Below are 13,733 nucleotides of genomic sequence, written 5' to 3'. Positions count from 1 at the left end.
TGAGATAGGACTCCAGATGCTGACGCGCCGTTTCTCTTTTTTTTTTGTTCTGCCATTTGGCTAGGCCCCACACTTTTCACTTCTGTCCACTAAGAGGCGCCACAGCACCTCTATTGAACGAGAAAGCTGGCTGTGTATCAACGTAGCTTAACAGCTGCTGTGTAGTGAGGAGTCAGCTGTTGAAGAAACATTGTATACACTTTCCCAGCCTGTGTAACTGACAAACTGTTTACATGTCTCCTTCTAGACGGGATAATACACAAGTACCGAATAAATTTATATTGCTCATTGCTCATGCTGTTGATCAACATGAAGATAAAACACATGGAATACAGAAAACTGTGCCAAGTAAAGAAACTTACCAGGATTGATTCATCAGAAGTAGATCCAGCATTGTTGTAATGGGACACTTCTACAGCAGTTACCTGACCATCATTCATGAATCCCACCTAAAACACATGACATTGACTGTATTTTTTGACTAGAGACCTGTTTTACTCATTTTCTATACTGAAATAAAAAAAATACATTTTTTTCTCAATTTCATTGCTTACTTTATATTTTCCAAGGAAGGGATGGCGACCTCCTGTGATAAGCATGTCATCTCCGCGCTCCAGAACACAGCGCACTGCACGCTTAGTCCTGAAAACAGCATTGGTATCTTTCAGCTTTCATAGAAAAAAACCCATGGAAATGCAGCTTGTGAGACAGATAAACATCATATTGTGCACAGAACCCTGAGCCAATGTCAGAGTTGAAAATGCCTTTAGCGTAGCACATGAATTTCCACTCTATTTTCTTACATACGAATTACAGATTAGCAAGTGTGCCTGTCTGCAGTGACGTAGGTGAGCAGCTGTGGGCCCCACTGCAAGTTTTATATTGGGCCCCCCAAGCACTCTATACATAACAATGGAGAAGTAATACAGAACCCTGGCAAGTGTAGCCAATGTCAAGTTTTCAACAGGCGAGGGGAATGTTTACCACTTTTCAAAGATCATATAAAAGTCATTATTATCAGGAAAGCACCATTGAAGAGCTGATATAGCAGTTGAAGGAGAGCCCCTAGAAAGCTCCTCTGTTTCAGGGGCCCCAGTTAAGTTGCAACCTCTGCTTTCCCTATTGCTATCCCACTACCTGTCTGGACACAGATGGAATATAAAACAATGCTCTGTACAATTTCAGTGCAGAGTAAGGTGCAGAGAGGAAGAAGGCAACACAGAAAAGATTGGAAATGGGTCTACGGACAAAGAAAAAAAGTGAATAGTGGCTTGAAGGGAGAGGAATATTGAAGGAAGGAAGACTGCAGAAAGATGAGGGTGATGTACAGTGAGATAGAGAGGTGACAGAGAGAGAAAGAGCACTGAGTGGTAGAGGTAGTGGTGGCAGCCAGGGCAAGATTACCCATTAGCCTATGGAGTCAGTTACCTCAGGCATTGTGGGAGCATCTGGTGATAAGGGGGGCCTACTACAGGCCTCATGGAGACCAAGGAGGAAACCTTCACAATTGGTAAGCCAGCTTGATGCAAAATATTGCAGTGCTCCGTTAAAGAGGCACTGTAACAATATATATACCAGACCCGTTCCAACACCCAGAAATCCAGACGTGATGTCATCCTCTGCAACTAGCTAATCACAGCCTAGTTCCAGAGAGTGTCCTGAGGATACGCCCCCCTGTCCCCACTCAATCTGCAATGCAAATGCATTTGACAAAAGGCCTGTGTGCCGAAATGTTGTGCTTTCTATGGCTATGGTACCACTAATAAATTAAGCTAATATTGCAAAATCCATGTGGAGATGGCGCTTTCTTCATTCTTTGCATCTGACTGTACACCCCTGTGGGATTCGGGTGTATGCTGGCTGACTCCCTGGTGCTATGACTGTCAGTGGTTTGAGCTCTAGACCTATGCTTTTTCGTGGTTACATTGAACAGAGAACCAAGCGTTTAATTCATTCCATACTATCACTCAGACCTGGTTTGGGGAAATTAAACCAGCTTGCACATTTTCTTAATCTTACATTTAGCTACTCCATGAAAATAAAGTGCAAAAACCTGCTGTTAGGCAGTCTCTCAGACACGCTCTTCTGAGTCTCAGTGCTCAAAATTGATTTGCGTTTATGATATTTTGCATGAATTTCTACTTTAACTACTGCTTCATTCAGTGCTGGGCCAAAATTACGCATTAGCGTAATTACGCATCGTAATTTACTACAAATGCACCGTAAGCGTTACGTGTAAGGTTACAGTATTACACGTAATTAATTACGCGTAGACCGTAGGTTACGTTATTACGCGTAACAAATTACGCGTAAGACCGTAAACTCCTATTGAAATTACACAGTCTGCCGTAATCGCGTAATATTACGCTCCCATATAATATAAAAAAGCCGCCGACTTTAAGGATTAATAGCAAAGCCCCCTTACGGCGTAGACATTTATCTACGGTTCATGTCTGTAATTACGCATGGCCCTTACGCAATTACGCGTAAGAATACCGTAATGCAGGTTGTTACGTTATTGACTTACGCATAATTTCTTACTAGCAATTAATGCGTAAGGCAATGCTCCCAAGCGGAAAAGTTGACGCATGGATCAATGTTAGGTAGCCGCCGACTTTAAGGGTTAATAGCAAAGCCCCCTTAATTGCTGAGAGCCTCAAATTTGGAGAATATATTAAGGAGATCAGAAGGAATAAGAGGACATTTTTTTTTTCAAAAAGACCTTATAGTTTTTGAGAAAATCGATGTTAAAGTTTCAAAGGAAAAATATATACATTTAAAAACCCACCGACTTTAACGGTTAATAGCAAAGCCTGCTTAAAATTTAGGAACACCAAATTCCCAGGGTATATTAAGGGGATCAGTGGGAATAAGGGGAAAAAATTTTTTTTCAAAAAGACCTTATAGTTTTTGAGAAAATTGATTTTTAAGTTTCAAGGGCAAAAATGTCTTTTAAATGCGGAAAATGTCAGTTTTTTTTGCACAGGTAACAATAGTGTATTATTTTTATAGATTCCCCCAAGTGGGAAGAGTTTTACTTACTTCGTTCTGAGTGTGGGAAATATAAAAAAAAAACGACGTGGGGTCCCCCCTCCCAGACCTCTTTAACCCCTTTGTCGCCCATGCAGGCTGGGATATCCAGAATGCGGAGCACCGGCCGCGCGGGGCTCCGCACCCTGACTATACCAGCCCGCATGGTCCATGGATTGGGGGGTCTCGGAAGGGGAGGGGCAGCCAAGCTTTCCCCTCCCCCTCCGAGCCCTTGTCCAATCCAAGGACAAGGGTCTCTTCTCCACCTCCGATGGGCGGTGGAGGTGGAGGCCGCGATTTCCTGGGGGGGTGGGGGGGGTTCATGGTGGCATCTGGGAGTCCCCCAGATGCCCACCCCCCCTCCCAGGAGAAATGAGTATAGGGGTGCTTGTACCTCTTACCCATTTCCTTTAAGAGTTAAAAGTAAATAAACACACAAACACTTAGAAAAAGTATTTTAATTGAACAAAAAACATAACCACGAAAAAAGTCCTTTAATATTCTTTATTAACCATTAATACTTACCTGTCCCTTTAAATAAATGATCCCTCGCAATAGCCTCGGAAATGTTCCATCAGTTACAATGTAACAAAGTTATTACAATGTAACAACTTTGTTACATTGTAACTACGCCGCACCCGACGTCACTCGCCGCTCAGCCGCCGCATACACTTACGCGTCCTTGCAGGAAGCTAAGTCCCCGCCGGCTCCCGCTGTCCACCCCGCCCACATCTGTTAGATAGAACATTTCCGAGGCTATTGCGAGGGATCATTTATTTAAAGGGACAGGTAAGTATTAATGGTTAATTAAGAATATTAAAGGACTTTTTTCATGGTTATGTTTTTTGTTCAATTAAAATACTTTTTCTAAGTGTTTGTGTGTTTATTTACTTTTAACTCTTAAAGGAAATGGGTAAGAGGTACAAGTGCCCCTATACTAATTTCTCCTGGGGGGGGGGGGGGCATCTGGGGGACCCCTTTTTAAAGGGGACTCCCAGATGCCACCATGAACCCCCCCCCCTCCCCCAGGAAATCGCGGCCTCCACCTCCACCGCCCATCGGAGGTGGAGAAGAGCCCCTTGTCCTTGGATTGGACAAGGGCTCGGAGGGGGAGGGGAAAGCTTGGCTGCCCCTCCCCTTCCGAGACCCCCCAATCCATGGACCATGCGGGCTGGTATAGTCAGGGTGCGGAGCCCAACGCGGCCGGTGCTCCGCATTCTGGCTATCCCAGCCTGCAAGGGGGACAAGGGGTTAAAGAGGTCTGGGAGGGGGGACCCCATGTCGTTTTTTTTTTATATTTCCCACACTCAGAACGAAGTAACTAAAACTCTTCCCACTTGGGGGAATCTATAAAAATAATACACTATTGTTACCTGTGCAAAAAAAACTGACATTTTCCGCATTTAAAAGACATTTTTGCCCTTGAAACTTAAAAATCGATTTTCTCAAAAACTATAAGGTCTTTTTGAAAAAAAAATGTTTCCTCTTATTCCCACTGATCCCCTTAATATACCCTGGGAATTTGGTGTTCTTAAATTTTAAGCAGGCTTTGCTATTAACCGTTAAAGTCGGCGGGTTTTTAAATGTATATATTTTTCCTTTGAAACTTTAACATCGATTTTCTCAAAAACTATAAGGTCTTTTTGAAAAAAAAATTTTTCCTCTTATTCCTTCTGATCTCCTTAATATATTCTCCAAATTTGAGGCTCTCAGCAATTAAGGGGGCTTTGCTATTAACCCTTAAAGTCGGCGGCTACCTAACATTGATCCATGCGTCAACTTTTCCGCTTGGGAGCATTGCCTTACGCATTAATTGCTAGTAAGAAATTATGCGTAAGTCAATAACGTAACAACCTGCATTACGGTATTTTTACGCGTAATTGTGTAAGGGCCATGCGTAATTACAGACATGAACCGTAGATAAATGTCTACGCCGTAAGCGTAATTCCGTAATGCGTAATAGCGTAAAATTACGCGTAATGATCCGTAAGCGTAGTTTTTTCCATTACGCCCAGCACTAGCTTCATTCACTCAATACTATTAGTCATAGGCAATTCTATAGGTTCATGCAGAAGGACTTACTTCTAGGGATAAGCTGTCTAAAAAAAAGCCAAAAGGAATTTTATAACTTTAAGTTCAATGAACATTTTACAAAAATTATTGCTTTTCTGGCATTCAAAATGAACATTTGTCTACCGAAAATATATTTTCTCTCTACTGGCGTCTTTCCAGGCAAAAAAAATGACAGCAAATGTAAATTATTAATTCAAATGTGAAGAAAATTGGGCAATTGTAGCCGTTTCTACTTACTTCTTTGCTGCCACTGCACTAATTGCAGCAAGATAGCCTGTTTTTGTAATTTTTCCACCAAAAGCTCCTCCAACTCTTTTCACATGGCACACAACCCGATTGGAAGGCACTTTAAGAACTGTGGCTACAAATGACTAAAGAAATAAACTGTGATTAGCTTTTATCGCTACTTAGAATTCAACATCATTTAAAATTCAGAAAACTAGCTCAGGAGAAAAACACATATGAGTTTACAGTTTTATATTCACCCCAGTAAATAAAAGCAGAACGTTCCATTTGCATTTCACAGAATTGTTTTTAGGGTGCCTACACACATCCAATTTTGATTGGCCGATCACTGACTAATTTTACCACCTCCATATAGCATGAGGGCAAACAGATTTTGAATACTATGAACAGGTTTGTGTAGGTAAGCCCTCAAACTGTATGGAAGTGGTAAAATTGGCCAATGATTGGCCAATCAAAATTGGATGTGTGTATGGGTCCATAGTCTTTTTTAAAGCCATACACTTAATTATAAGTAATTGCAAAATTGATGGAATCAGTTTTGGTCAGTTTATAAAGAAGTAGGAAAAAAAAAATATATATATATAGATCAATTTGGTGTGATAAGTAGTAACAAAGTTATTGGTGAATGAATAGGAGCAGCTCTGATATGGGAAAATTGCTGTGGGGCTTTTAAATTGTAAAATTTAAAATACTTACGTACAAATGCATTGAACGTTTACATTTACACCAAGGTAAATACACTTTAAATGTTTTGTTCCCCTATGTAACAGTCTCTTACAGTAAGTACTATTAATGTGACAGTTCTGAGCTCTTACTGACACAGGTTGTGAACTAGTACATCTCCTTATGAGAGCATTCTCAACATTTCCTTTATTTTTAAAAACATTTACTGAAAATTATTTGCAGAGCCAAACTGCTAGAATAGAGTGCCAGAACAGTGGGTCAGTTAGCTGACATCTTTGCATTGATCCTTGCCAGGAAGAGCTTTTAAAAGAATAAAGACAAATTTGAGAAACCCACACAGGAAGATCCAAAACCGGCCAGTAAGCAGTTCAGAGCCGTCAGACTAATAATACCGACAGGTAAGTGACAGCTTCATAGGCAATCATTCATTTACAGTGCACATTGCTTAGCGACAAACATACACCATATAAGTATATGCTCATATGCATTTTACATTTTACAGCTTTTGTGATAGGGTTCCTTTAAAGGAAACCAGAGACCACATAAAATAAAAGTTTTATACATACCTGGGGCTTCTTCCAGCCCCATGCGCATGGATCGCTCCCACGCTGCCGTCCTGAGCCTTCTGCACAAGAGAAGTGCGCTCTCTATGTATGTCTCCAGCTGCTGGAGAAAGCCCCAGGTATGTATAAAACTTATTTTATATGGTCTTTGGCACACCTTAATTACCTGTGTGTGTGTTGGATCCTGAGTAGCCAGGTAGATATCCATCTCCCCATCTTCTCCTTTAGGCACAGCACGAATGCTCTGGGTTTCCATGTAGAAATGTTCCTGACCTGCTATGTAGACTTCACCTGCAATGGACAAAAAGGTGTAGCCACTGTTTGTGATATAACAATAGAAATGGAGAATGTTACACTTTCCACTGTCCTCTGGATAAAATATTCAACAGGGGCGCCTCTAGCCATTTTGTCACTCCAGGCGAGAAAGCCTGTGGCGCCTCCCCCCCCCCCCACGTGACGTGCCACTAAGTCCTCCAATGTGAAAATAATTGGAATGCGGTAGTGTTTCCCCAAAAAATAATCGTAATGCGCCAGTGTTTCACCAGAAAGTAATCATAATGCAGCAGCGTTTCACCAGAAAATAATCATATTGTAGCAGCATTTCACCAGAAAATAATCATAATGCGGCAGCATGTCACCATAAATTACACTTACTGCAGCAGCGTTTCACCAAAAAATACACATAGACAGGGCTCCACTTTCATGAGGCACAAAGAGGGACAGAAGGAAGTGCAAAGGGGGACAGAAGGAGGCACAGGTGTACTGAATAAGGCATACAGGGTGACATAGGGAGACACAGGGGGACAGAAGGAGGCATGAGGGTCAGAAGAAGTCACAAAGAGGACAGAAGGAGGCACAAGGAAACAGTAGGAGGCAAAATGGGCGACCAAAGGAGGCACAATGGGTGACAGAATGAGGTACACAGAGGGGCAGCGGGCGGTACAGGGGGACAGAAGAAGGCATGAGGGCCAGAAGGAGGCACAAAAAAGGACAGAAGGAGACACAGGGGGACTGAAGGAGGCACAAAGTGGGGCAGAAAGAGGCACAAAGGGGGGCATAAGGAGGCACAATGGGAGGCATAAGGAGGCACAATGGGGGGCATAAGGGGGCACAATTGGGGGCATAATCGGGCACAATTGGGGGGAGATTGAGGCACAAAGGGGGACAAAAGGAGGCACAGGAGGAAAGAAGGGGGCACAGGGGGACTGAAGGAGGCACACAGAGGACAGAAGGAAACACAAAGGGGCAGAAAGAGGCCCGATGGGGGACAGAAAAAAGCACAAAGGGGGCAGAAGGAGGCACAGGAAGATAGTAGGAGGCACAAAAAGGGAACAGAAGGATGCAAAAAAGGGTGACAGAAGAAGGCAGAGGGGGATGTAAGGAGGCACAGGGAGACAGAAGGAGGCAGAGGTAGACAGAAAGAGCTACAGGGAGACAGAAGAAGGCACAAAGGGGCACAGAAAATAAAAACAAGGAACACCAAGAGCCCCAATAGTGTAATATGTACTGGTAAATGGTTACTAGATAGAGTAAATATTAATACTCACAAACCAGGGTTACCATTAGGCAACCACTGTAAAGGCAGGTGGGGAGATTTTCCTGACCCCACTCAGGAATAAGAAGTCGCTCTCTGTAGATGAGAAAAAGGGGGTTCAACCCTCCACCCAGGGTGGACTCAATATTATGCAGGAGAACAGAGGCGCCAAAAGGATAAAAGTAAGCTAAATGAGCTTAAAAACCAAATTCTTGGTAAATAGAGGAGGTAGTGGTGGACTTACCTCCTCCAAGTAGACACACAACGACTGTAGTAAACACAGTCAATATATTTTATTTATGAACTCCAAATATGGGAGTTCATAAATAAAATATATTGACTGTGTTTACTACAGTCGTTGTGTGTCTACTTGGAGGAGGTAAGTCCACCACTACCTCCTCTATTTACCAAGAATTAGTTTTTTAAGCTCATTTAGCTTCCTTTTATCCTTTTGGCGCCTCTGTTCTCCTGCATATAGGGGCACAGAAGGAGGCACAGGGGACAGAGGAAGGCACAGGGGACAGAGGTGGCACATGGGGACTGAAGAGGCACATGGAGACAGAATGAGGCACAAAGGGAGACAGAAGGAGGCACATGAGGACAGAAGGAGGCAGAGTGGGACTGAAGAAGGAACAGTGTGGCAGAGAAAGCACAGGGGGCAGAGGAAGGCACAAGGGGACATATGGAGGCACAGGGGGACAGAAGGAGGCAGAGGTGGCATGTGGGACTGAAGGAGGCACATGGAGACCGGAGGAGGCACTAAGGGAAACAGAAGGACAAACAAGGTCAGACATGGCACAAGGGACTGAAGGAGGCACAAGGAGACAGAAGGAGGCACAAAAGGGACAGAAGAAGGCGCAAAGGAAGAGGGGGGGAGGATGTACAAGGCACAGAGGGACACAGTGGCAGCTGCCTGCAACTTACGCTAAGCAGATGCAGAAGCAAGTAATAGAATACCCATGGAGGTGGGGCTTAGTCAGGGAGCGTGGCGTCGTCCAGGCGGTATGGCGTAATCCAGCAACATGGCGCCCCCAGGACCAATGGCACTCCAGGCAATGGCCTGTACTGCCTATGCCTAGAGGCTCCCCTGAGATTCAAGTGTGCTGAAGTGTGCTTACTATGACTCTAATGCTCTCTGGATGGTTATTTTTTTGAAACAAGTGAAAAAATGAAACAAAAGCAATTTAAATAGGAAATCTAAAATTTGACTCTGAAAAAACTCCCATTTTGTTTCCTTTGCATCCATCCTTGTAAATCTGTCTCACAGTGTTAAAATAAAACATATAAAATAAAGTGTGATCATATGGCACTCAAAGTGGGATGGACTGTACTTCACAGAATCACCAGCATTATACTTGAAACCATGTGTCTGGGTAAGGGTGTGAGACTTTATAGTTCATAGAAAGTAGGTGGTGAGTGATTTCAAGACCTCAATCTGTAAGTAACACTCTATAGGGATCTAGAACTTTTCTGGAGAGCCGCACAGTTACAGGTAAACAGATACTAAAGGGATTTTCAAATTAAAATGTACCTGAATGGACATGATGAAATAATCATAAAAAAAAACACTTATCTGCAAACAATCCTGATAGTACCAGAGTGCTGAAAAGCTCAAAGCTAGTTATGCATTTATTTATTTTGTTGGAAGCTGAATGAAAAATATTTTTAGTCACACTGAAATGACTGTTATGCACACTTCAGGGCCAGATTTAACCTATGAGGTGGAAAATAAGAATATGAGATACCATTAAGTTCTATAAACCATTTCTACTACACATACAATCTCCTCTGAGATTATTTTAAGTACTTTTCACTATTCAAAACAATAGTTTTCAGAATTTTGTTTTGTTTAGTTTCAGGTTTAGATGGGCTTTAATACAAGAGAACTGGACTCTACCTTCATGCACCTGATCAGCTGTCCGAAATGCTTCATCCACATTCCCATACTCTATTTGTCTTTGTGGCTCATAAAACGAGTTATTATTAATGGCCTCCTGCAGAAACACAAAATAACAAACATAACTAACCTCACAATATCTCTACATTAAAAGATGAATGTATTTTTTTTATAGCAAGAAGTTTTGAATCAAGATGACTTCATTTATTGGCTAACTTAAAAGAATAAGAGTAAAGTTTTGGCTATTCAGCCTTTTTCTCAGATTTAAATCCTATATGCAGACAAAATGTAAGAAGACGGACAGCTATATACATGCAAAATGAAAAGGGATACATACATTTGTTTTTGCAAACATAAATACATGTCATTAAGATGCCTTTATTGAATCAGAGCATTCAAATAGACAAGAACTTTTGAATCAGGATGATACCATTATTGGCAAGTTTTATAGCAGCAATTTAACACAGAGCAAAATACTTCTGTGATTAACAGAGCTGTAACATACTGTACTTCCAAACTGCTAAAGTAGTAAGAAACTACTTCCAAACTGCTAAAGTAGTAAGAAACTACTTCCAAACTGCTAAAGTAGTAAGAAACTACTTCCAAATTGCTAAAGTAGTTAGAAACAAAACAAAAGTAAACAAATTAAACATTTACTCAAGAAAACAGTATTTACTGCCCAACGACCGCTCCACGCCAATTGGCGTGAAGGTGGCGGCAGCCCCAGGACCACTCCACGCTAATTGGCGTGAAGTGCTAGTGGCGGGAATTGCAGAGGAGCGCTCCCTCCGATGCACACGCAACTCCGCATGAATGACGGAGCTCCGCTACCGCCATCAGTCTCCCAACAGCGATCGCCGCTAGGAGACTGTTAGATGGCAAAACAGCCGTCTATTTACACCATACAGCACTCCGATCTAAGGCAGCGCTGTACTGGGGACAGCCAGGTGACATGATTGTCCCCTCTAGAGGCGCAGAGAGTGATCGGCTCTCATAAGCTGATGTCTATGAGAGCCGATCACTGTTATTTGGCTGGCGGGGAGGGAGGGGAAATAGAAAATACATTAAAAAATAATGTAATTTATAAAAAAAAAAACAAATATTTATCAAAAAATATGGTGGGTGGGCAGAAAAGGGGGGAGGAATCACTTGTGTGCTGAGCTGTATGGCCCTGCAGCAAGCCCTTAAACCTGCAGTGGCCCTATTAGTAAAAAAAATGGCCTGTCACTAGGGGGGGTTTAAGACTGCGGTCCTCACGAGGTTAATAAAACAACTGAGTGGCTTAAATTTTCATAATCACATTTCACCTTGTGCACCGGCTGCCTTTGCAGCTAACTGTGGTCACGTCATCAAGTTCTGCATAATCTTGCATCTGTGTCTTCAACATCTCGTCACATAAACCAGCACTAACCACTCTCTAAACTGTGTGATGGATTAGAAAGATAAAGACTTGGGGATAGCAGGGAACCCAAAGTATTCGGTCTCTGACAAGAAAAGCTGCACCCTCCCAAAATAATCTTCTGGAGTTTGCATCTGAGGACAAAACAGAGAGGAATTTTTGTAAAAGTAGACACTGTTGTCTGGTATGAAACAACAGTGATGTGAAATCTTGCGCTGCGGAGGTGGGGTCAGTGGTCGGCAGGTGGTTTGGAGTGATCATAGTCTTGCAGCTCCTATAGAACTCGGCTGTTGGGAGGCTTGAGCAAAAAAAAACAAAAATGGAAGAGGAGGAGTGCTCCGTTGTGTGATAAAGGTACACTTACTGGATAATCATAAAAACAAGCATATAACTGGGCATATACAGTGAGATGTGAAAGTTTGGGCAACCTTGTTAATCATCATGATTTTCCTGTATAAATCGGTGGTTGTTACGATGAAAAATGTCAGTCAAATACAGGTAGTCCCCGACTTACGAACGCCCGACTTACGAACGACCCACCGATACGAACGGCATGGATTCTGTGTTTCCATGGGAACAAGTTAAAAATAAAATTTAAAATCGGACTGGTAGTTTTTAAGAAAATTGATTTAAAAAAATTCAAAGAAAAAATGGCTTTTAAACTTGTATAAACAGGTACAAAGGGCAGAGGTGACACAGAGGGGGACACTGGAGCCACGGGGGGGGGGGCACAGAGGAGGTACAGGGGACAGAGATGACACAATGTTCCGACTTCAGAACAGATTCAGGTTAAGAACGAACCTACAGTCCCTATTTCATCCGTTAACCGGGGACTACCTGTATATCATATAGGAGACACACAGGGTGATATTTGAGAAGTGAAATGACGTTTATTGGATTTACAGAATGTGTGCAATAATTGTTTAACCAAAATTAGGCAGGAGCATAGATTTGAGCACCAGAAAAAAGAAATGAAATCAATATTTAGTAGATACTCCTTTTGCAGAAATGACAGCCTCTAAACGCTTCCTGTAGGTTTCAATGAGAGTCTGGATTCTGGTTGAAGGTATTTTGGACCATTCCTCTTTACAAAACATCTCTAGTTCATTCAGCTTTGATGACTTCCGAGGATGGACGGCTCTCTTTAACTCACACCACAGATTTTCAATTATATTCAGGTCTGAGCCTGTGGTTTTCCATTTCCTCAATATGTCCTTAACTGTGGAAACAGACAGCTGAAATCTCTGAGACAGCTTTCTGTATCCTTCCCCTAAACCATGATGGTGAACAATCTTTGTCTTCAGGTCATTTGAGAGTTGTTTTGAGACCCCCATGTTGCTACTCTTCAGAGAAAATTAAAAGAGGAGGTAAACTTACAATTGACCCCCTTAAATACTCTTTCTCATAATTGGATTCACCTGTGTATGTAGGTCAGGGGTCACTGAGCTTACCAAGCCAATTTGAGTTCCAATAATTAGTTCTAAATGTTTTGGAATCAATAAAATGACAACAGTGCCCACATTTATGCACCTGCCTAATTTTGTTTAAACAATTATTGCACATTTTCTGTAAATCCAATAAACTTAATCTCACTTCTTAAATATCACTGTTTGTGTCTCCTATATGATATATTTAACTGACATTTTTTACTATAACAACCAACAATTTACACAGGAAAATCATGACGATTAACAAGGTTGCCCAAACTTTTGCATCCCACTGTAGCCCTTCAATCTGTCCCGGGTGGGTGCAGCCTCAATCTGCCGAGGCCATCCGCATTGAGTGGATCAGGTGGATGCCGATCCTGGGTGCCCCACCGTGGGGAAAGAACATGTGCTGGTAATGCTATGACGCATTTCGGCATTCCTCGCCTACGTCAGATAACCCTGTACTGTATGTAATCACAAAATGAACAGGTCTCATATTAAATGTCCTAGGTTTATCTGTCTCACAATTGATCATGCCAATCATTGGCAGAGACCAACCTCCAAGCCCTAATTATGAGCCCATCAGCATACTGCCTTTGTCTCAAACATTCCTCCACTGTGTGGGACTCCGAACCCAACCATTCAGGTTCAGAGCACTTTAAAGTATACCTGCAATGAATTAAGAAAAATTACACTGAGGCTCAGGGTAACGCCTACCAAAAATGGAGTTCTTGAGGATGTAGCAAGTGGGGTGTGACTTGGGAATGGCATGTATATTTGATATGAGGGTTATTATGATATGTACGTGGTTGGTCTTTTCATATAAACAAAGCTTGGTTTTGTGCTATATGGGATGCCTTAAAAAGTATTTAAAAGCTAG

General features: G+C 42.2%; 1 protein-coding gene across 1 annotated transcript in view; it reads right to left on the bottom strand.

The window, feature by feature from the left end:
* LOC137524807 (aldehyde oxidase-like) overlaps nucleotides 1-13,733 on the bottom strand; it is a 195,569-nt gene that overhangs the window by 43,091 nt on the left and 138,745 nt on the right. Inside the window, exons 20-24 of the mRNA XM_068245129.1 lie at nucleotides 10,028-10,124; nucleotides 6,763-6,887; nucleotides 5,341-5,474; nucleotides 555-642; nucleotides 363-449 (exon numbers count right to left, since the gene is read on the bottom strand). Coding sequence (XP_068101230.1) covers nucleotides 363-449; nucleotides 555-642; nucleotides 5,341-5,474; nucleotides 6,763-6,887; nucleotides 10,028-10,124 — 531 coding nt within the window. The remainder of the gene's footprint in view (nucleotides 1-362; nucleotides 450-554; nucleotides 643-5,340; nucleotides 5,475-6,762; nucleotides 6,888-10,027; nucleotides 10,125-13,733) is intronic.

Source organism: Hyperolius riggenbachi, chromosome 7, assembly GCF_040937935.1.
Source record: "Hyperolius riggenbachi isolate aHypRig1 chromosome 7, aHypRig1.pri, whole genome shotgun sequence".
Lineage (NCBI taxonomy): Eukaryota > Metazoa > Chordata > Amphibia > Anura > Hyperoliidae > Hyperolius > Hyperolius riggenbachi.
The sequence above is the reverse complement of the archived record's forward strand: the minus strand, read 5'-3'. Positions and strand labels throughout refer to the sequence as shown.